We start from the raw sequence: 24,395 nt of genomic DNA, 5'->3' as shown, positions 1-24,395 counted from the left end.
CATTGTCGCAGGATCCTGTAGTTTCAACTACTCGAGAGGCTGAGGCAAGAGGATCACTCGAGTCTAACATCAGTCAATTTCTGTCTTTATCATTCCTCTAGAATTATTCTAAATCAGCAATGTGAAGAGTTTAAGTTCTAGATCTTAGTGTTGGCCACCCCCGTCAGTTGTCATCCCGCACTCTCAGGAGGCTGAGGCAAGAGGATCACTTAGGCCTAAGAACTTAAGTTTGCTGTGACCTGTGATGTGACGCCATGGCACTCTACCCAGGGCAACAGAGTGAGACTCTGCCTAAAAATAAATAAATATTGGCACCAAATAAATTATATTTGAATATTTTATATGTTTCGGAAACTTCTGAATTGTAGACACTGGATTAACACATAAGCTGTACATTTTTTTTCATGAGTTATATAGTTCAACTTACCTTATCGAGCTCATCTGAAATTGCAATACCTGGAATTTAAAGAAAAAATTATTAAAAAGTTTTAGAAGAAACCTTTAGTAACCTAATTTTCAAAACAAAGCCAAAAGTTCTATTTGTAAAGTTACTGCATTTCTTACTCTGGTTTTTTGTTAGTGCTTCAAAATAACGTGGTACTTTTTTTTTAACCAATAAAAACAAATTAGGAATTTAAGTCAACAATGATAGCCACTAATGGCTGAAAGAATGCAAATGATGCAATGAAAACCAAAAAATAAAATAAGTAACATAATATGATATAAGAAAATAACAAAGTACATTGTTAAAGGCAGAGCAATCTTGCAAAGACCATTGGAGAGATATTGTTCTTATGTTATGGTGACAATCAAGGCTGACAAACTTGTTGCTCCTTTTTAAGACTTGATTTAGAGTGCCACAATGATGGAATATTAAGGCAGAATGGTGCTTAAAGATCACTTACTTCAATTCCTTTATTCTGTGGATAAAGAAACAGACTAGAGAGCTTAAGGACTTTGTCCCACAGCCCCTCAGATCGACAGCTTCTGAGCCAGGGCTTAAATGGCTCCTTCGCACAAGTTCCTCTCTTCCCATGCACAGATCCCTCTTTGCACATCAGTCTAATTTCTGTCTTTATCAATCCTATAGAATTATTCTAAGTCAGCAGTATAAAAACTTTAAGTCTGAGATCTTGGCGTTGTCCCTCCCTTAGCTCTAATCTTGGCCTCTCTCTTTCAAACCCCTTCCATCCACTCGTCTCACTCTGCCAGCCCTGCTCAGAAGGGGCACCTGAAGCCTGTAATCCCAGCATTCTGGGAAGCCAAAGCAGGAGGATTACTAGAGTTCAGGAATTCAAGACCAGCCTGAGCAAGAGCAAGACCCATCTCTACTAAAACTAGAAAAACCAGCGAGGCATTGTGGAGGGCTCCTGTAGTCTAGGCTACTCTGGAGGCTGATGTAGGAGAACCTCTTGAGCTCAAGAATTTGAGGTTGAGACTCTGTCTCAAACAAAAAAAAAAAAAAATGCAAGTCCAGCCCACAGAAGGAGGGCAGCATGTAGCTCTCAGAGTACACTATGGCCCTGACCCCCACTGCACGGGCTGCAGGCTACAACCTGTGAGTATAGGATTGCCTGTGATTATACAACACCACTCCTGGAGAAAGCTACTGTGAAGACAATCAGACATCTCTTACTTCTGGGTGTTACGGAAGAGTAGAGCTCCACATTCTGGCTCTGCTGCAAAACACTTTATAGGTGTAGGAGCTGGTGTCATAGATGAAGATTATAGAAGAAATGTGGATGCTGCCCTATTTAATTTTGGCAAAGAAAAGCCTGAAGTCAAAAAGGTCATTGGTGAATGTTTTTTGTTTTTTTTTATCCAGAAATAAGAGAAGTTCAAGTTTTGGATGACCCTGAAAGGAGTCCAGGACGTTTTCATTCCATTGGTAAGAATTAAAATTTATGTCAAGAACAGAAAATGAGGAATTGTATCTTGTTCTTGAAAATAAAGAGTTTTTGCTTTAAAAAGTTTGTATTTATTTCCCTGTCTGATAGACTCTGGCAACCTGACTTTGGTTTTTTGTTTTGTTTTTCGTTTTTTGGCAATGCCACCTTCTCTATTCCATTCTCCTTCCTTGTCTTTGGAGGAGAGGAGGAGTCTTTTCCAGAAATGTCAATGGTTCTTTCCTGAGATGTCTTTTCTTCTCACTTGATATATGTCCCTTGGTAATCTAACCCACGCTGGTGACATTTTTATTTCTCTCTATGGTGGCAATGACTACACCCTCACTGCCAGCATGGACTACCTTCCCAAACCAGTTGTTGAATTCCTGGGACCACCTCATCCTCAAGATGTCACACTAAAGACGTCATCCTCCAATTCATTCTCCTTTTCTTTTTCTTCTTTGATCTTTTGTACAGTGTCATGCCTGGGGCTGACTGTGGGCAACGTGGCTAGAAAAGGAGCAGGTGGAGTCAGCCCTCAGGTCTGGTGTCAAACCTCACTGGGGGATGGGCCAAGAGACAAAGAAGGTCTAATGTTTGAATGCCAAGGGAACACTCAGAAAATAAGAACAGGATTTGAAACTGAGGTTCAGAAGACTATCAAAGAGCAGGAAATAATAAACTGGGTTGGAAAAGAACCTGAAAATAATCTGAGGAAAACAACACTGTTCTTCTCCTTATAGAAAAAACTAGACACACAGGAATATTTGACATACAGTCTTCAATATTCTCTGTCATTTATTTGTTTTTGTAAAAGTAATTGGTAACTAAGAATTCGTATGTGTCACTATACTTAAGAAGAGTCTAGCTACCACTTCAGGGATTTGGGGTGACCTAAGATTAACAAGATTAACAATTATTCAAGGCCTTGCTGTATGATGAAGGTAGCGCCTTCAAACAATTCAAGGAGGAAAGGCTTCAGGGAGGGCTGGCATTAGAGCTGGGTTGTGTCACTGCTGAGTGTACCATGGTGGGGACCTGTGTGATATAATGCTATCACAGTCGGGGACGGGACATGAGACAGAGAGGAGACACCAGTGCTTTCTGGACAATTATGAACATGTTTAAAGGCCTAACACATGAATAAATGTTTGGGTTTAAAAAAATATAGAGAATTACAAATGGTCATTTAGAAAAACTCAGATTTCAAGAAAATTATAGGAAACTCATGGCATATTCAATGGTTTATGTCATAGTCTACAGTAGACTTAATATACATTATTCTAGTTCGTATATGTTTTAACCAAATTTACATTTAACACTATTCTTGAAAAATATTCCTTTCCACTATGAATTTGAGATTAACACTGAATATTTTAATCTATTTTAAAAGAGAGAGTATGTGTAAATAATATGAAATAAATTTTCTTTCTCATCCAAAGTCTTGAAGCTTAGATGTCTGGAATTAAATAACCCCTGATTCAATTGTTTTGAATTGTTTAAGCTCTCCTGATTTTCTTTTAACTTACTGCATTAATGCTCTTAGATCTGCAAAAAGAGCTTTCTCATTCAATTTTTAGAAGGCTATCTATTAGTTGATCTTTAAATTTCTTTTACACCTCAGATTTATGAATCCATTATTCATAAAGATAATGGCAATACATGACTTATCTAAAAAGTAGCCAAGAACTGATAAGTAAGTCAAAAAACCTTTTAATGTATGTCACACAGGACTCATACATCACTCATGGGCTACATCCTTTTGATTTTAGCAAGTATAATGAGTTTTTTCAGGGCTGGAAAATTTTAGCCATGGAAAATGGAGACAAAGAGAAACATCATTCTGAGAAATATTTCAGTACAGAGAAGTAACGGGCCCCAGAATAAAACTCAAACGAGTGTAAATGAAAAGCCCACCTTGGGAAGAGAATTATGCCTTTAATTATTTCAGCTCTTTGGTCTAACCACATTTTGTTCAAAATATTACTATCACATTTTCTTAAAATTTACACATTTTTGATGACTTTGCCTAAGAAATTATCCAAATCTCCATTCTATTATATATAATTCTTTCAACTTTCTATTACCAATGTCAAATTGCCTAGGGTATTTTTTTTTTTTTTTACTTTTTCTTATTTCATTTTTAATCCAAGCTTAAACTGATTAAAAGCAGTTGAAAGGATCATAATGAACTGCTTCAGCACAGAAACAGGAAACTCTAATGGAAACTATTAGTATTGAGTAGCCAGGTTCTTTTCTAAGTGTCTAGCAGAATGTCCATGGGTATTCCCTGAGAGGAGATTAACGACTTTCAGGTATTCCATTAACTTTTAAAAGTGATTATATTTTAAAATGAAATTCTTAAAAGATTATAGAGATTGGGGATCTGCAGTAAACAAAAAATATGTGAGCAAAAATGTGGTGAGTTACTATGATATGTAACAAGAAAAGGCAGCCGAGGATGTGAGTGTGGGACTCTTGATACACGCTGGAGCACATGGTCCTTTTTAAAAGTTAAAACTCAGAGCTTGGGCGGCGCCTGTGGCTCAAAAGAGTAGGGCGCCAGTCCCATATGCCAGAGGTGGTGGGTTCAAGCCCAGCCCAGGCCAAAAACTGCAAAAAAAAAAAACAAAAACAAAACAAAACTGAGAGTTTAAAGAAAATGTCCTGTCAGAGTAGCCAAAGTGGCTTGGCTTATGGTAGTGATGGTGTCCATCTGTGGGGGTGAGCTGCCTGGAAGAATGGGGAAAATGAATTCTTTCCGAAACTGAGCTTTTCTTACTGACAGAGGCAAGGGTCCCCACAGGCACGTCCGAGCGGATTTTCTCATTCTGCTGTAGTGCAAACCTATCTGGGTGGCTTTCATTTGGGTCCTTCAAATTATGGGCTTTTCTATTTATCCTAATTTTCAAAGAGGACTCTTTGGTATTAGAAATTCATTCTGAAGCACAGCTCCTACATTTCCAGGTTTCAGTGGCATTATATCGGGAAATGAGAGCTATCATCACCACCGAGATCTCCATCTTCCCAGATAACAGGTTATTCCTAGGGTTAGAATCAAGTTGAAGCAGCAGGCAATAGCCTCCACTGAAAAAGCAACTTCACAATTCTCTACAACACAGTCAGCATAATTTAGTGCATAAAAGTAGGTCGGAAAATTCATATGGTATGAAATGGTACCATTTCTCCAAAATCTATTTTCTTATTGGAAAAAAACCCAATGACTGTAGTCCCAGCTGCTCGGGAGGCTGAGGCAAGAGAATCGCGTAAGCCCAAGAGTTAAGAGGTTGCTGTGAGCCGTGTGACGCCACGGCACTCTACCCGAGGGCGGTACAGTGAGACTCTGTCTCTACAAAAAAAAAAAAAAAAAAAAAAAAACCCAATGATATTGTAAGGTACGTAGTAGATACTTAGACTCCCCAGTTTGTCCTTTTGGAAAAGTCTTTTTTTTTTTTTCAATTGCGAAATAAAACACATACAGAGAGATAGAATAAATAACTTAGAAATATCAGTTTTGTGCTAACGCTGGCCCACACTGGCTGTGAAAACTGATTCTGCACATTCCTTCCCCACGCCTCCACACTAATGTCACATTGTTAGCTTTAAATGAGCCATAGCGGGGGTGTTTTCACCATGGAAACTGACAACTGCTACAAAGTGGGGCTTACTTTGACAGTCAGTTTACTGGCATCACTGAATATTCTGAATAATGTTAGAGCAAATACCTGTGTAAGTGTCATCGTATCAACAACAGCAGATCAACCTACTGACACTCTGCCAATTAAAATCCAGGCTCTCAAGACTGGTTCAATATATGTAAATCTATAAATATAATTCAGCACATAAACAAACTAAAAAATAAAGACCATATGATTCCCTCAATTGACGCAGAAAAGCTTTTGATAATATCCAGCATCACTTCATGATCAGAACACTTAAGAAAATTGGTATAGAAGGGACATTTCTTAAACTCATAGAGGCCATTTACAGCAAACCCACAGCCAATACCATATTGAATAGAGTTAAATTGAAATCATTTCCACTTAGATCAGGAACCAGGCAACGTTGCCCATTGTCTCCATTGCTCTTTAACATTGTAATGGAAGTTTTAGCCATTGCAATTAGGGAAGAAAAGGCGATCAAGGGTATCCACAGAGGGTCAGAAGAGATCAAACTTTCACTCTTCGTAGATAACATGATCGTATATCTGGAAAACTCTAGGGATTCTACTACAAAACTTAAAGAAGTGATCAAGGAATTACAGCAATGTCTCAGGCTACAAAATCAACACCCATAAATCTGTAGCCTTTATATATACCAGCAATAACCAAGCCAAAAAAACAGTCAAGGACTCTTTCCTTTCACAGTAGTGCCAAAGAAGATGAAATATTTGAGAGTTTATCTAACAAAGGACGTGAAAGATCTCTATAAAGAGAACTACGAAACTTTAAGAAAAGAAATAGCTGAAGATGTTAACAGATGGAAAAACATACCATGCTCATGGCTGGGAAGAATCAACATTGTTAAAATGTCCATACTACCCAAAGCAGTATACAATTTTAATGCAATTCCTATCAAAGCTCCATTGTCATATCTTAAAGATCTTGAAAAAATAATACTTCATTTTATATGGAATCAGAAAAAAAACTCGAATAGCCAAAACATTACTGAGCAATAAAAACAAAGCAGGAGGAATCACGCTACCAGTCCTGAGACTGTACTATAAATCAATAGTGATCAAAACAGCATGGTACTGGCACAAAAGCAGAGAAGTAGATGTCTGGAACAGAATAGAGAACCAAGACATGGATCCAGCTACTTAACCATTATTTGATCTTTGACAAGCCAATTAAAAACATTCAGTGGGGAAAAGATTCCCTATTTAACAAATGGTGCTAGGTGAACTGGCAGGCGATCTGTAAAAGACTGAAACTGGACCCACACCTTTCACCATTAACTAAGATAGACTCTCACTGGATAAAAGATTTAAACTTAAGACATGAAACTATAAAAATACTTGAAGAAAGTGCAGGGAAAAGTCTTGAAGGAATCGGCCTGGGTGAGTATTTTATGAGGAGGACTCCTCAGGCAATTGAAGTAGTATCAACAATACACTACTGGGACCTGATCAAACTAAAAAGCTTCTGCACAGCCAAGAACATAGTGAGTAAAGCAAGCAGACAGCCCTCAGAATGGGAGAAGATATTTGCAGGTTATACCTCTGATAAAGGTCTAATAACCAGAATCCACAGAGAACTCAAACGTATTAGCAAGAAAAGAACAAGTGATCCCATCTCAGGGTGTGCAAGGGACTTGAAGAGGAGAAACTTCTCTGAAGAAGACAGACGCACAATCTACAAACACATGAAAAAAAAGCTCATCATCCTTATCATCAGAGGAATGCAAACCAAAACTACTTTGAGATATCACCTAACCCCAGTAAGAGTAGCCCACATAACAAAATCCCAAAACCAGAGATGTTGGCGTGGATGTGGAGAAAAAGGCACACTTCTACACTGCTGGTGGGAATGCCCACTAATACGTTCCGTTTGGAAGGATGTTTGGAGAATACTTAGGGACCTAAAAATAGACCTGCCATTCGATCCTATAATTCTTTTACTAGGTATATACCCAGAAGACCAAAAATCACAATATAACAAAGACATCTGTACCAGAATGTTTATTGCAGCCCAATTCATAATTGCTAAGTCATAGAAGAAGCCCAAGTGCCCATTGACCCACGAATGGACTAGCAAATTGTGGTACATGTATACCATGGAATACTATGCAGCCTTAAAGAAAGATGGAGACTTTACCTCTTTCATGTTTACATGGATGGATCTGGAACACATTCTTCTTAGTAAAGTGTCTCAAGAATGGAAGAAAAAGTATCCAATGTACTCAGCCCTACTATGAAGCTAATTTATAGCTTTCACATGAAGGCTATAACCCAACTATAGCACAAGACTATGGGGAAAGGGCCAAGGGAGGGGAAGGGAGGGGGGAGGTCAGGGTAGGAAGAGGGTAATAGGAAGGGCCACACCTACGGTGCATCTTAGAATGGGTACAGGCGAAACCTGCTAAATGCAGAATACAAATGTCTACATACAGTAACTAAGAAAATGCCATGAAGGCTACGTTGAACAGTTTGATGAGAATATTTCAGATTGTATATGAAACCAGCACATTGTACCCCTTGATGGCACAAAGGTACACAGCTATGATTTAACAATAAAAAATAAGTAAGTAAATAAATAAATAAATAAAATAAACAGATTGCTAACTGCTTTTAGAGCAAAGGAGATTCCTGCTGGAAAATTGAGGGTTTCTATACTCAATGGGTTACCCTAGTTAAAAAAAAAAAAAAGTTGGCAAAATTTTCTATAATGGGCTAAATAGTAAATATTTTAGGTTTTATAACTCGCATGTGGTCTGTACCATATTCGTATATTCTTACTGTCCCCTTTTTTTTTTTTTTTTTTTTTAGAAACTTTAACAGCTTTAAAAATGTCAGAATCAAGGCTGGGTGCAGGGGCTCACTCCTGTAATCCTAGCCCTCTGGGAGGCTGAGGTGGGTGGATTGCCTGAGCTCATAGGTTCAAGACCAGCTTGAGCCAGAGCAAGACCTTGTCTCTAAAAATAGCCAGGCATTGAGGCAGATCCCTGTAGTCCCAGCTACTTGGGAGGGTAAGGCAACAGAAATGCTTAAGCCCAAGAGTTTGAGGTTGCTGTGAGCTGTGACACCATGGCACTGTACCAAAGGGGGACAAAGTGAGACTGTCTCAACAACAACAACAAAATGTAAGAATCATACTTTGAACATGGGCCACAAAAACACAGACTGGCCCCACGGGCCGGAATTTGCTGACCCCTACTCTAGACACACAGAACAGTTTTCCTCCTTGACTAATTAATTGGATTGTCGTTTTTCAAAGAAAAGTTTCAAATGTTGTTGGTTTTCATCAAGCCCCTCTATCTATCTTTTCTTTTTGCTGGCTATAAAGGACCTCATCTTTAAATAGCCTGAAAAATTTGAATTCCCTGGACGTCCTGACCCATCCTCCCCCTCAAAAAGCCATTGATGTTGTTCTGTCCCGTCTCTGAGGACAAAGCAATCCTCCTCTCAGGAATCCCCAGTTCCATACTTGTTTCCTGGGCTCTGCACCCAACCGCCTTTTCTGGTATGTGCTCCATTTATTATGTTCTTTCTCTCTCCCTCTCTCTCCTGAATCTGCAAATTCTTCATTTCGGTTCCCTCTTATCCCTCTACAAACCATTATACATGCACACAGACACACCTGTTCTCTCTCTCTCTCTCTCTCTCTCTCTCTCTCTCTCACGCACACGTAAGAAACTAAAAGAAACCAAATGAAATGACCCCCAAAACCCTACCTTCCCCCACAAATGACTGTCTTCTTTCACACCTTCCCTTCCATCAGCGTATCTTCACAGGGGGGCCTGTATTCCTCCTTTCTTCCCCTGTTACCCATTCATTCTTCCGTCCACCATCCACTGGCTTCTGCGTCTACTATTCTCTTAACACACTATTTTTTACAACATAACTATTATACATCCTGACTGTCACATCAAGCTAAATCTTTATTTTCTACTGTAAAAAAATACCCTTTTTATATTCCATTTTTATCAAGTCAATACATTCAGCACAGAAAAATATCCAGAAAATATGATAAGAAAGAAAAAGAAACCTCCACTCAGACAACTAATGCAGTTTATCCAGTGTTCTTCCAAATAAATTACATGCCCAGATCACCATAGTACACATCTTACCTGTCTATATATGCTGCTATACAAAACAAAACTAAAACAAAATATAAATGTATAATATTTTGTTGCCTGCTGTTTATACACATCAAAGTATATATAAATATATAGTTATAAATACATACACACACAAACATGTCTTAACTCTATTTTACAATAACAGCTATTGTCTATACATCATTCTTGGTGATTATACTGTGTACCACTGTGTGTGTGTACCATAATTTCCTTACCTGTTTCTCTAGTAAAAGATACTTAGTTTCGGGTGGTGCCTGTGGCTCAAGGGGTAGGGCACCGGTCCCACATGCCGGAGGTGGCAGGTTCAAACCTAGCCCCGGCCAAAAACCAAAAAAAAAAAAAAAAAAAAAGATACTTAGTTTCCAACTTTCCCTTATTATGACTTCCCTACTTTAAGTAGGAAATTATGATTTCTGTAGCATAGAAGTCCCAACCCCTGGACCCCCAGAGACCTGGACTTCCAGTTTCATCATCTTTACTATTTGCCTCATCCTCATGCACCAACAATACAGAGTTTTCCTCTGTCTTTGAAATGCCACCTGATGTATTTCTCTCTCTGCCAAAAGTATCCCTCCCCACAAAGCCTCCTCACTCACTCCTCCCACCTCGCCGTCACCTTTGGTTGTTCTAGCTCAGTTCAGATGAGCTCTCTGCTCTACCAGGGCGCCCTAACCCCCCGCGGAGGTTCTTCTGCGCTCCAAAGCTCTCATAAAGCACTTGGGGCAAGACTTTGAAATTATGCTTTCTGTACCTCTCTTCCACTAAAGGGAAACCTGAGACCTGGGTCCACATGTTTGCCATCTCTGCCTTCACACAAACACTCAATGAAAGTGGGGAATGAATGAACCAGCAGTCGCCACCTCATCGGCCTCTATTTTCTCTCCTGGGCAGCTATTCTCTTAACTCCTCAGGCTGTTTGACAGGAAAAGACATTTTGGGAACATTCAAGACTGACTGACTAAAAAAGTCCTTTGCTATTTTTTTCTTTGGCTGAGTCCAGATTGCTGTTAGCAGTGACAGAGCATAAATATCTGTCCTCTGTTCCCCCAACAGCTGGGCTCTTTTCCTTGGAAAAGCTCCAGCACTTGTTTTCACAAGAACTGCAATCTGTAGCCCGGGGTCTGAATGGCCTAACGACACCCATCCCACCATCGCCTCACTTCGGAGACAGCTGCCAAAAGCAGCAAAAGCAACGGGCCCAGAAAACACAGGAGGCCCTGCCGCCAGGAACCTACAAGAGGGATTTGCTGACCAACTGCAGGGTACAGGAAACTGCTGCTCTCTAGCTTCTAGCTTATTTATTTATTTGTTTGCCTGCTTACTTAGCTGTATAAATATTTTCAAGCATAAGTGCTCCAATAGGTAAGCCACAAAAGCCAAAAATCTCAGCAAATAAATCAAATCTACAAATACCCAAATTCACATGTTCTTATACCAAAGGCTCACACTTAGAGAAGCAGAAGGTGGGTCAGCAGGGAAGAAAGGCAGTCAGGAAAGGGGTCCCGGAGAAGGGGGCTCAAGAGGAACGGAGCCGGAGGCAGCACTCATCCAGCACATGGCCGCTAAGCTGCGTGCTCATCTCTGTGCCCCACCCTGGGGAGTGCAAGAGCAAAGGGGCCCTGCTCTCCCAAGCTTCAAACTCCAGCAAGCAGAGAAGTGAAACCCAGACCACAGAATAAAAGCATATTCAGAGAAAAGAATAAAAGCACTACAGAAGGGGGTACCAAATCCAGTCCAGAGGGGGACAGCAACTTGGAAGAAGGGATATTGAACGAAGGCTAAAGAGAGGAGCAGATACAGCTGGTTGGAGAGGGCAGCAGTGGAGGATGCCGATGGTGAGAGCCTGGGGCAGGAACAACGTAGGCCAAGGTGGGAAGCGGAGGGACCCCAAGTGAATGTGGTGCATAGAGTCCTGAGAGATAATCTTGGAGTCCTGACAAAGGGCCAGATCCTGGGCCTCTGAGTCTTAAGGAGCCCCTGGATCTGAAACAAGGACGTTTCAGGCTTTCACTGTAGGTCTGCAACACTTGCAGTGAAGGCTGATTGGAGGAACAGTGAAACAAATGAAGTGTCTGGGCAAGCCTGCTCATTCATTCCTAAGCTATCTCCATGCTTCTTGGGGCACACAACTAGCCTGTATTCCTACCTCCCTTGCAGTTAGCTATAGGACGTGGGCAGGCATAACGGACTCCACTTCCACACTCACGTTAGAAACCTCCCCATGGCCCTCCACAGCCTCCTTCTGCTCCTGCAGCAACCTTGAGAGTCACATGCTGAAGACGGTAGAATAACAGAATGCAAGCAGTCTGCATCCCTGGACTGTTCCCCAAGTGAGAATATATTTACATTGTATTAAGCTTCAGAGAATCTGGCTAAGAGACTTCCCTAAGATAAGGGTACAGCCATCCAGCTGGCCAACGCTCAACAGGGGCGGGGACTGTACTTGCTTTATCTGGCATGGGGCCCCAATGAAATGCAGCATGTTAAGTGGAGAAGTCAACTAATCTGGTCAGAGACGTTGAGAGTGAGAACGGCAAGGTATGAATTAGGTGGAGAAAAGAATCAGACTCAGACATATTTCAGAGGGAAATGAGCAAGATTTGGAAACTAGTTACCAAAGGGAGTGAAGAGCCCAGAAGGTCCCGGCTTGGATGAATGGGGAACAATGGCCCCACCACCTCAGAAGATGTGGCAGAAAGGCCGTGTTTGAAGAGGGAAGTGTGATCCACTTAGACGCATTGAGTTTAACATGTCAGTGGATACTCAAGCAGAAAGATGCTTTCAGCATGCTGTATACACATGATGGAAATATACACCTCTGATTTAGCTGTGTAGGGGTGATAAGTAAATGTTGAGGATGGGCAAGATTGGAGAGAGAATTTGAAAAAAAAGAGAGGTGGAGGACAAACCCCAGGAATAGCATGTAAGCAGCAGGAAGAGAGAGGGGCTCCCGCCTGGGCCCTGCAGGAAGTGGTGTGGAAGAGGACTCAGAGAGCTCAGATGGGCTTCAAACCACCAGAGCAACTTTGTAAGATGAGGATTGGAAAATTGCTCACTCAGGTTAGTAATTCAGAAGCAACTAGGGCAGCGCCTGTGGCTCAGTGGGTAGGGTGCTGGCCCCATATACCGAGGGTGGTGGATTCAAACCCGGCCCCGGCCAAACTGCTACAAAAAGATAGCCGGGCGTTGTGGCAGGCGCCTGTAGTCCCAGCTGCTCGGGAGGCTGAGGCAAGAGAATCGCGTAAGCCCAGGAGTTGGAGGTTGCTGTGAGCTGTGTGATGCCACAGCACTCTACCGAGGGCAATAAAATGAGACTCTGTCTCTACAAAAAAAAAAAGCAGCAGCAGCAGCAGGTAGCAGCAGCAACTGGTGACCAGAGAGACAAGAGTTTCAGTGGAATGAGAGGTGTAATAAGAGAATGGCACCAAGGAGGGAAAGAAAGATGAGTATGCAGAGACAGTGAGCCCTGACCTCTTCTGAAACTTTGGATGAGAACAAGAAGGAAATCTGATGATGACCAGAGTTCAACTCAAGAGTTTGAGCATGTGCCTGTTTGCAACCTGACTTAGAGCTGTACTTTCCTCTCATCGCAAGGTCACTGAACACTTAAAACATACCTAGTCTGAACAGAGACGGGTTGCAAAAGAAAATTCACACCAGCATTTGAAGACTTAGAAGGAAATAAAAAGAATGTAAAATGTCTCAATAGTTGTTTAAATGAAATAGAGGCAGAAATGATAATCATAATTTGGATGTTTTTAGCTAAATAATGTATTGAAACTTATTTCACATTTCATTGTGCTTATTTTTTTAATGTGTCTTCTTAAAAACATAAAATCATCTGTGTGGCTCAAGTTACATTTCTACTGGGCAGTGCTTAGCCAGAGCACGTTATAGGGGATGAACAGTAATAGCCGCAATGTTATCTTTGGTAGGCAGAATTCTAAGATGGCCTGCGAGATCCCCACTGAGGAACCCTTTCCCTTGAGCCTGACTGGGCTTACCGAGTATGAAGGGGTTAGAATGTCAACCAGGAAACTTTGAGTAAATCAGAAGAGGGATTACCCTGTGTGGCCCTGACCTAACCAGGTGAGATGGAAGATAAAAGAAGATGAAGCATCTGGGAGATGCTCCATTGTGGCCTCAAAGAAAAAGTAAACTAGTATGGTGAGAGGAGGAAGCCACAGGCAAGGACCTAAGAAGGGCCTCTTGTTTCTTTCTTTCTTTCTTTTTTTAACATCAGTTTTATTTGGTAGATCTTTGCAACTTTTTTTTTTTTTTTTTTTTGCAGTTTTTGGCTGGGGCTGGGCTTGAACCCACAACCTCTGGCATATGGGGCTGGTGCACTACTCCTCTGAGCCCCAGGCGCTGCCCCAGGGCCTCTTGTTTCTGAGAGCAGTACCCAGCCACTGAGAAAACCGAGATCTCAGTCTACAACTGCAAGGACTGACTTTGGCCTATGAGCTGCACGAGCTCACAAGAGGACCCTGGGACTCGAGTGAGACTGTCGCCCCAACCCACATCTTAATTTCCACCTGCCTCAACTCTGAGCAGCTAACTCACACCCACACTGCTGAGCCACAGAAACTCTAAGATAAGAAATTTGTGGGTTTTACCACTAAGTTTGTGGTAATATCTAAATAGTAAAAGAAATCTAATACTATATCTAACATTAAATTAGCAATTATTATATACGGGGCACCATATTGAGCACTTTGATATTCTGTCTCATTTGATAAAACTCTATGAAATAGGTGCCATTGTTATTGCGATCTCTGAGACACAGAGAGGTAAAGAAATGTTTCCGAGGTCACAAAGCCTATAATTGGGGGGCTGGAATCAGAGACGTTTACCAATATAAAAAAGACAATTAACAGGATCACAAGTAGAGAAGTGGTAAGAAAATGGCATCAAGACCACAGACCGAGAACATGGTCTTAACTAAGAGAAATACCTTCTCCTGTGAGAATGGAGGGGAAGGGCCAGATGTCGGTGGGAGAGAAGGAGGAGTGAGATCACATTTGATAACAGAAGTTTCCCTGGCAGGCAAGCTATTTGCTGACACAGTGAGGCAGGGATAGAGTCAGGGTTTGCAGAGTCCTGTGCGTGTTTTTCATCGTTGCAAAGGGAGGAGAGGAAAGGGCTGACCGAGAATTAGTGTCAGCGTTGAAAGCCATGAATTTGCAGGATGAGGTTCAGCTTCCCCAGGGACTCTCACCCTTGCTAGTGAGCAGACGTGATGGCAGTAGCATTTATACACGTCCAGGAATGTCACGAGGAGATGAGACACAAGTACAGAAACGAGAGGGACAAGCTTATGGGTAAAACTGGCCCACAGTTAAGTCTGGCAGGGGGAGAGGGAGGTCGGAAGTGCAGGAGAGAGATGGAAAAGGATGAGAAACGGGTGTATGGGAAATGTCCAGGGGATCACGACACATGAAGGCGAGAAGAAAGAGCCAGAAGGAACGCAAGCGTGTCAGACCACCGTCTGCAGGCCAGAAGGAATGCAAGCGTGTCAGACCACCATCTGCAGGCCAGAAGGAATGCAAGCGTGTCAGACCACCGTCTGCAGGCCAGAAGGAATGCAAGCGTGTCAGACCACCGTCTGCAGGCCAGAAGGAATGCAAGCGTGTCAGACCACCGTCTGCAGGCCAGAAGGAATGCAAGCATGTGAGACCACCGTCTGCAGGCCATAAGGAATGCAAGCGTGTCAGACCACCGTCTTTAGACCAGAAGGAATGCAAGCATGTCAGACCACCGTCTGCAAGCCAGAAGGAATGCAAGCGTGTCAGACCACCGTCTGCAGGCCAGAAGGAATGCAAGCGTGTCAGACCACCGTCTGCAGGCCAGAAGGAATGCAAGCGTGTCAGACCACCGTCTGCAAGCCAGAAGGAATGCAAGCGTGTCAGACCACCGTCTTTAGGCCAGAAGGAATGCAAGCGTGTCAGACCACCGTCTTTAGGCCAGAAGGAATGCAAGCGTGTCAGACCACCGTCTTTAGGCCAGAAGGAATGCAAGCGTGTCAGACCACCGTCTGCAGGCCAGAAGGAACGCAAGCGTGTCAGACCACCGTCTTTAGGCCAGAAGGAATGCAAGCGTGTCAGACCACCGTCTGCAGGCCAGAAGGAATGCAAGCGTGTCAGACCACCATCTGCAGGCCAGAAGGAATGCAAGCGTGTCAGACCACCATCTGCAGGCCAGAAGGAATGCAAGCGTGTCAGACCACCGTCTGCAGGCCAGAAGGAATGCAAGCGTGTCAGACCACCATCTGCAGGCCAGAAGGAATGCAAGCGTGTCAGACCACCGCCTGCAGGCCAGAAGGAATGCAAGCATGTGAGACCACCGTCTGCAGGCCAGAAGGAATGCAAGCGTGTCAGACCACCGTCTTTAGGCCAGAAGGAATGCAAGCGTGTCAGACCACCGTCTGCAGGCCAGAAGGAATGCAAGCGTGTCAGACCACCGTCTGCAGGCCAGAAGGAATGCAAGCGTGTCAGACCACCATCTGCAGGCCAGAAGGAATGCAAGTGTGTCAACCACCGTCTGCAGGCCAGAAGGAATGCAAGCGTGTCAGACCACCATCTGCAGGCCAGAAGGAATGCAAGCATGTGAGACCACCGTCTGCAGGCCAGAAGGAGTGCAAGCGTGTCAGACCACCGTCTGCAGGCCAGAAGGAATGCAAGCGTGTCAGACCACCATCTGCAAGCCAGAAGGAATGCAAGCATGTCAGACCACCATCTGCAGGCCAGAAGGAATGCAAGCGTGTCAGACCACCGTCTGCAGGCCAGAAGGAATGCAAGCATGTGAGACCACCGTCTGCAGGCCATAAGGAATGCAAGCGTCTCAGACCACCGTCTGCAGGCCAGAAGGAATGCAAGCATGTCAGACCACCGTCTGAAAGCCAGAAGGAATGCAAGCATGTCAGACCACCGTCTGCAGGCCAGAAGGAATGCAAGCGTGTCAGACCACCGTCTGCAGGCCAGAAGGAATGCACGCGTGTCAGACCACCGTCTGCAGGCCAGAAGGAATGCAAGCGTGTCAGACCACCGTCTTTAGGCCAGAAGGAATGCAAGCGTGTCAGACCACCGTCTGCAGGCCAGAAGGAACGCGAGCGTGTCAGACCACCATCTGCAGGCCAGAAGGAACGCAAGCGTGTCATACCACCGTCTGCAAGCCAGAAGGAATGCAAGCGTGTCAGACCACCATCTGCAGGCCAGAAGGAATGCAAGCGTGTCAGACCACCATCTGCAGGCCAGAAGGAATGCAAGCGTGTCAGACCACCGTCTGCAGGCCAGAAGGAATGCAAGCGTGTCAGACCACCGTCTTTAGGCCAGAAGGAATGCAAGCGTGTCAGACCACCGTCTGCAGGCCAGAAGGTGCAAGCGTGTCAGACCACCGTCTTTAGGCCAGAAGGAATGCAAGCGTGTCAGACCACCGTCTGCAGGCCAGAAGGAATGCAAGCGTGTCAGACCACCGTCTGCAGGCCAGAAGGAATGCAAGCGTGTCAGACCACCGTCTGCAGGCCAGAAGGAATGCAAGTGTGTCAGACCACCATCTTTAGGCCAGAAGTGCGATTTAACTTTCAAGTATGAATTATGTATCATTACATTCAAGACTTGTGCAAATCAAAGGGCGTCTGTGTCGCGGTCTAGTACAATGCCTTCTCTTTTTAGAGGAAACCTCAGTCTAAGTGCAGGACCTAACAGGGGTGGCAAGTGGCAGAGCAGAGCCCAAGGCACCTTCCAGGCCAGCGTTCTCTCTGTGACAGGGCTTGTATCTGCCTCAGATGGTGTTCATTACAGGGCTGAAAATGGATATAATGGAGGATGCATACTATATTCAAAAATCGACACTTTCAAAGCATGTACCTAAAACCGAGGAAGTTTACACTTTTCAAGATCAGATGCATGGGGGGCGGGAGGGGGGTAGGCGGCAGGTATAAGTGTGTGTGTGAGGCTGAGGCACAGATAAAAAAGAAGATGGTCCCTACCTAAGAAGAATTCAGAATGAAAAGATAGGCGTCCAATGAAAGTGAGCCTTTTGCTTTCATTCTCTGAGAAAGTTCCCTAGAAGTAAGCATTCATGAGTCATTGATACATCTACGTGCACTGATTGCTGCAAAGAATTGGTGGCAGCAAAATTACTTTAATTGGATGTGACTCAGAACATTCTCAAAACTAATAATTGCCGAAATCGCTACCGCAGACTTCTAGTGGAACACAAATCTCTGGAGGTAGTTTGCCAGGTTTCAGGATACATGTGTGAAACAGAAAAAGAAACTGAAAAATGTAGATAGAAAAAGAAATATCAAGGCCTCTTATGAAATCCATCCCTTCCAGATACGACTTCTTAAGCTATTGAATAAATTTAATCTGGCAAATGTAGTTTTTTAAAACCAAGAGAAATCAAAGAGAATTGGTTTTGCCTTAGAACACATATGTTTTTGGCTCCTTGTACCTCCTCAGTACCTATTAGAGATCAGTATAGATGTGTCAACATAGACTATATTGACATTCATGTCCATGATCACCTACTGTCCACAGCCATATCTAAATATTCAATGGGCAGACAGCCAGTCACAAGCAAATGTGAGTAGGCCCTATTATAGGGTTCCTAGAAGTCTATATTTCTCTCTCTTTCCTACAGAAGAACTTCAGTGAGTAAATGTAGAAAGAATGAAACAAATAGAAAATTACCTTTAGAACACTGTACTAATGACAGTTGTAGGAAAGATCTAGGAATAAATGCTAAAATTAGTGACTGCAAATTTGAAAAAAAATAGGGTATTTTCCTATCCTGAAAGTATTTCTATCAAGATTTTTAGTATCAGCTCAGGAAAGGATAATAACCTTACCGTGGAGATAACTGACAACTTGATCAGCTGATACCACTTTAATCAACTAAAGTTCATATAATCAGTAATGAGATTATGGGACCTGGGAGCATACACAGAAGGGGGCCCTTCATCTTCCAGTCGCACCTGCTGGATAAGATGCACTCATTGCAGATGTGAAATTCTTACATCTGCACAGCTCCACAGTGTGGAAATAATTTTCCTTACTAGTTGAAAGTTGAATGGAGACAAATACTTGAAGGAATGGTTAAGAGTCCAGGTTTCCTGGGAAGAGAGAAGTAATGTGTGATGAAAGCTCAGAAAGGCTACAAAGTGAGAGATTCAGGCACCAGAAACCCACCAGGCGGACCACATCGTGACTCTGTGACATTAAGCCACTGTACGTCATCTCAGCAGGCCTACCCCTTATCAGACAGTAATATCATGAAGGTTGCTACAGCTTATGACTGTTTTTAAGACAGAACGTTACATGGAGAGATTTGTAAAAAGCCTGAAAAAGAGCACAGTTACTAAAACAACAATCATGTTTGCAACCTGGAGAGACTCTTTGGTCTCCACTCTTGTTATGTGAGCCCTGCCCTTAAATCTTGTGTGTCTATGTGTGTATTAAGATTCTAAAATCTGCTAACAGGTGCTGAGCTAATTTCATCACTTTGAAAACTGTAAAGAAATAATAATTCTAAAATATATAGGATTTTTAAAGAATGTACAACCAAGATAAAGCAAAGAATGAACTCTCACCAGCGACTGTATTAAAATTGGTAGATCACTAAAACTTGGAGCCTTTTCCATCAAAGGCTATGCCACGGAAGAGAGAGTGACAGTATCAAGACCTTGAGTACATCTTTTGACCATCCCCTCTGTCCTCCTAACTAAAACAATGGGCAATAAGGTTCCATCAAATTAGAGACAGAGTTTTTAACCTGAAACTATGATAAGAGTCAAATGAGTTCAAACAAGAATGAATTACACCCTGGGTCAAGATAATGGAAGAAGTAGGTTTGCAATTACAGAGCTGAACTCCAGGCAACTAGATTGCTAAACAAACATCAATAAATAGTATGGTTGCATTTGTACAAATCTGAACTGACCACGGCAGGGAGGCTGATAATTTGGTGGTCAATATTTGGGCCTAATATACAGATACAATATTCAAAACTCAGATACTAAAAATCATAAAACTTCAAGTCAGTCCAAGAAAGTATCACTTTGTCCAGAAAGATACACAAATAAATTAAAGAGACAAAAGAAAATTTCTTCTCTATGTTGCCAACCATCTTTTTATCCCCACATAAACCCACCAGAATACTCTGGAAAGATAGGGTCTCTCAAAACCACCAAGTGAAGCCAAAATCAACCCTCCAGCCTATAAAGCCGACATTTCCACTTCATTCTGGCTCAGCTGCTGAGGCTCCTGATGGTCTTGGCTCTGACTGCACCCCAAGGGCAATGTCTGATATCTGCACCTCTCCTACACTGTAGACCAAGGACTCCTCCCCAGCCTTCGTTATTTCTCTAGACTGCTGCCCTCCAAACATTAAACAAGCCTCCCACTAGCTTCTGCGCGAATGTTTGTGTTCCCCAGAATTCATAAGTTAAAACTGAACCCCCAGTGTGATGGTGTTAGGAGGTGGGGCATGGGAGGTGATTAAGTCATGAAGGCAGAGCCCCGCTGAATGTGACCAATACCCTTCTAAAAGAAATCCCAAGGAGCTGTTTTGCCTTCCACCAGGTGAGGACACAACTAGACGTGACCCTCTGTGAACCAAGAAAACAGGTCCTTATCAGACACCAAATGTGCCAGTACCTTGATCTTGGACTTCCCCACATCCAGAACTGTAAGAAATGAACTTTTTACTGTTTATAAGCCACCCAGTCTATACCATTGTGTCATCACAGTCTGAATGGCTGAGACAAGCTGTAAGGCCACAGCTAGGTTTTCTAGGATAGACCATAGCTTGAACTCTGACACTCCTGCTACACATCTGGGCAAGCACATTATTGAAGTCAGTCAAATCCCTTTATTAAAAAGTTTTGAGGACAGATCAAATAGTATCTTATGAATTAACAACAGTACCAGTGTGTGCAAGGCAACTGCCACATTTTAAGGACAAAAGTTGACTGACCACATATCTAAAGATACGTGTAATAATCACTCACATTCTTCAATCATCCTTCTTTTAGCTAACATTATTAGATAAATTGAGAGGCTCTAAAGAGCCACAAGTTTTGTCTGAAAGGGTATGAGATTTATAAATATTAATATATGTCTTTGCCATATTATTAGGATCAGGCTCTTTTCATGAACATAACATAGTAATAACTTGAAACTCACTTTACTATTATTCACTCCAGAAGTAAATCTAGCCAAACCTTCTTGAATCCTTCTCAGATTTCTACTAAAGCAAAGTTTTGATTCTATCATAAAGCAGCTTAACTTCTGAAAAAGGTTCATTGAACAGAAGTCTAAAAAAGATTTTGAGTGAGTTATAAATGAGGAAATGTAAAAACTCTAAAGCTACAGATATAACTCATACACGTTTTTATATATATATACCATATGTAATACATAATATATGTATACATATCTGTGTGTATATATATAAAAGTCTCCCAAAATAAACCAAAGGACAACGTTGAATTTTGATACAAATCATGAAATTAGTAAGACTATGCTATCTGGAAAAAAACATAGAGACTCTAAATATAATCCAGTAGAATCTGCCAGTGTTCTAACTACCTTCTACTTAAAATCTTTAATATTTCATGGCACTGACTAAAAACCTTTTTTTGCTGAGGCCATGGCATTAATGTGTTTCGAATGGTGGTTATGTGTGTGTGTGTGTGTGTGTGTGTGTGGTTTTTGACTGGGGCTGGGTTTGAACCTGCCACCTCTGGCATATGGGGCAGGCACCCTACCCCTTTGAGCCACAGGCACCACCCTAATGGTGGTTAATTTTTTAAACTGAGTAACACTTAAGGAACCAAAGAAAAGTAGGAATACTTAGAACACACCACTCAAACCGTAAGAGAATGCACTTACCAAATCAAAGCACTTGTTTGATCGCCTGTTCTCCTGACAATAACATTTACTTAAAAGTTGTTCCTTGAAATGTATCACTTTAAACCTTAACGTCTACCAGAAGACAGAGGTACACTCATGTCTTCTTGAGAACCAAGGCTCATGGAATTAATGATTTAACTCATAGAAGCCAGAGCAAAACTCTAACCTAGACCTCAGCTCACAGTCGTTGCTTTAATGAAAAAGTAAGTTACAAGACATTGGCAAGGCTCTAAAAGGATTCTAAGAAGAACCTAGTTATGATCCTTAAGAAGTTTAGAGACATCAAAAACTCATGGAGGCAATAGGTATGTTCACCAATTATAAAGTCACTCAAAAATGGTTTCAAAAGAGAAGAATGAAGATGATGTCATTAGGTGCACATGGGCACTGAGTAGGAGAAACCACGCAGAGAGCTTGGTATTCGGGTTCCATAACTCCTTCCACTCTACCGAATCTATCCACCCACGAATGTGTGTAATATGCAAAATCAATCCTCATTTATAATCTTATGCCTTTAAAATTCCTCAGTCAGAATTACAATGAGGGTGTCGGAAATGGGTTATTGGCACTAGTAATGATTGTGTCTGCTTTAATATTGGTTAGGAATTTCAATTATAATCAAGTAAATGAACTTACTTCGAGAGAGATTCTCAAGGGCTTTCCCCAGCTTCTTGCTCTCTTGAAGGATGTGATTCAATTCATCAAAATCACGGCTTTCGGGTTTAGTCCTCCAGTTCCATTTAGGGTGCTCTACTGACCTTGGCACTATGTTTAAAAAAAATGGTTATTTCATAAGCATGCTACATAATGATATAAACTCACTATTCATCATTATGTGAAAGACGGTACCAAGACCAATGTACAGAATTAAAAAAAAAAAAATGTTCATCTTGGAGATGATTTTCTTGGGTGCAAACAGATGGGAAGATGTAAATCTGGGTTTGAAGGAAACATTTTAACTGAACTGAGTAAATGGAAGTGTGGCAACGTTGATGGAAAAGAAAATTCAGGTATTGGTTAAAATTAATAGTTTGTGTAACGTGGGGAGAAACACACAGGCAAAGTCAATTTTATCTTATGTCAGTAGCTTAAAAAGTAATTACTAACTTCATCAGCAACTAGCCAGTATTTCGAAGACATTCTTGCCTTGTCTTCTAAAAAGACACAAGAGACTAAATACCTGTATTTACCTTACCTTCCCCCCAAATTTTCACTAAAATTACATTACAGTCAAGGGATTTGTTTTTTCTTCCAAGAATTAGTTGAGCAAGAAAAGAAGACATTAGGCAAGAAATGGCAACAGATTGGGGGAAGATGCAAAATAGACTGATGAGTGATTAACTGGCTTTAGCAAGATAAAGAAAACTGAAATTTAAGCCTATCTGAAGAGAAACATGCCAAGAAGTCAGCACTTCAGAATAGTTACCTATTTAAATGTTAAAACATGGATCCAAGGAAACAAAGTCAAAGTAATAAAGAGATAAGAACTTAATTGTTTTCCAGATTTAAAGGATTAAATGTCCAGTACAATTCAAGGCACATTATCGAACATGATTGTACAAGTTTTCAAGGCCAAAAACAGCAAATCAAATTGACATCAGACTTCTCAATAGCAACATAGTTGGCCTTAAAAGGCCAGAAGCAAGTCCTTCCAAATTCCAACCTAAGATTACTTCTAATTTAGAATTTTATACACTACTAAGAAAGTATAAGTTCTTATACTTAGAAGAACTCAAAAGTGTATCTCACCAAGGCAACTCTCTGAAAGTTCCTCATGGAGGTGTTTCACCAAAATGAGCAAATAAACCACAAAATGAGAAGACTTGCAATTCGAGAAACAGGTGATATCCCACAAGAAAAGTTGAAGAAAGGAAATTCCAAGGAATATGATCTCATAAGACAGCTGAGTAAAAGTCTATAAACCAAGGAGTCCAGAGTAGGACAAAAGGACAGAAGGCTACAGAAAAGAGGGCTCTAAAATTTTTCAAATAAATAAAAGATAAATATTAAATGGAAGTTAAGATTACTTGATGTCTTTGATCACACTGAAAAGGTTTAATTCTTTGGACAGGGTTTGGTGAAGCTTTAGGGATGAGTATATAAAAAAAAAAAAACAGAAAAGCAAGAAAATGATCAATTCTGGAAAACAATCAATAGTTGTACACTGGCTCAACTGTGAAATGTGTTAATATAGACATAATAATATCAGCGTGACATAAATATTTAATCAACATTTGAAAAAAATGCATTGCTGTACTGCTAGGATGAGACCAGGGGTGGAGTCTGAAACACACAGTAGTCAAGAGATGATGCTTCAAATTTAAAAAGAGAGCCTTCTGTGTTCAGATGGATGGATTTAGAAACCAATAAAAAACTTTTAAAAGAGTCGATGGTGCTTCCAGGCGAGAAGCAGGGTTGGGGAGAAAGAAGGATACTACTATCTCATAGTGCCAATTTATTTTTTTAATGACGTATATGTTTTTATAAAAATCAAATAAAATAAATATTAAAAATTACTTGTATGCTAAGGGTATAGAAAATAATCTTTAACTATCAAAAGATACCATTCTGTCACTTTTTTAGAAAGTAATCTGGCAATATCTGTTACAACAAAAAATGTACTAACCCTGTGACCCAGAAATCTTGGTGTCTAGGAAGTCACCGTAAGGAAAAGAAAACATCTGTGCTTGTGGACATCTGTCCACAGTTGTTTGTTTTAACAGAAAATGCAAGAATTTGTTTATTTCAGCAAATAGTGTATGGTTGGAAAACTCAGTACTTCTATGGTCCCCAG

At 41.6% G+C, this 24,395-nt stretch overlaps 1 protein-coding gene across 1 annotated transcript in view; it reads right to left on the bottom strand.

Annotated features, from left to right (window-relative positions):
* C13H8orf34 (chromosome 13 C8orf34 homolog) overlaps nt 1-24,395 on the bottom strand; it is a 408,836-nt gene that overhangs the window by 297,850 nt on the left and 86,591 nt on the right. The window contains 2 exon segments of the mRNA XM_053559485.1: nt 428-456; nt 22,238-22,366. Of these exon segments, the coding sequence (XP_053415460.1) occupies nt 428-456; nt 22,238-22,366 (158 nt within the window).

Source organism: Nycticebus coucang, chromosome 13 (assembly GCF_027406575.1).
Source record: "Nycticebus coucang isolate mNycCou1 chromosome 13, mNycCou1.pri, whole genome shotgun sequence".
NCBI classification, from domain to species: Eukaryota; Metazoa; Chordata; class Mammalia; order Primates; family Lorisidae; genus Nycticebus; species Nycticebus coucang.
This window is presented reverse-complemented; position numbering and strand designations above follow the sequence as displayed.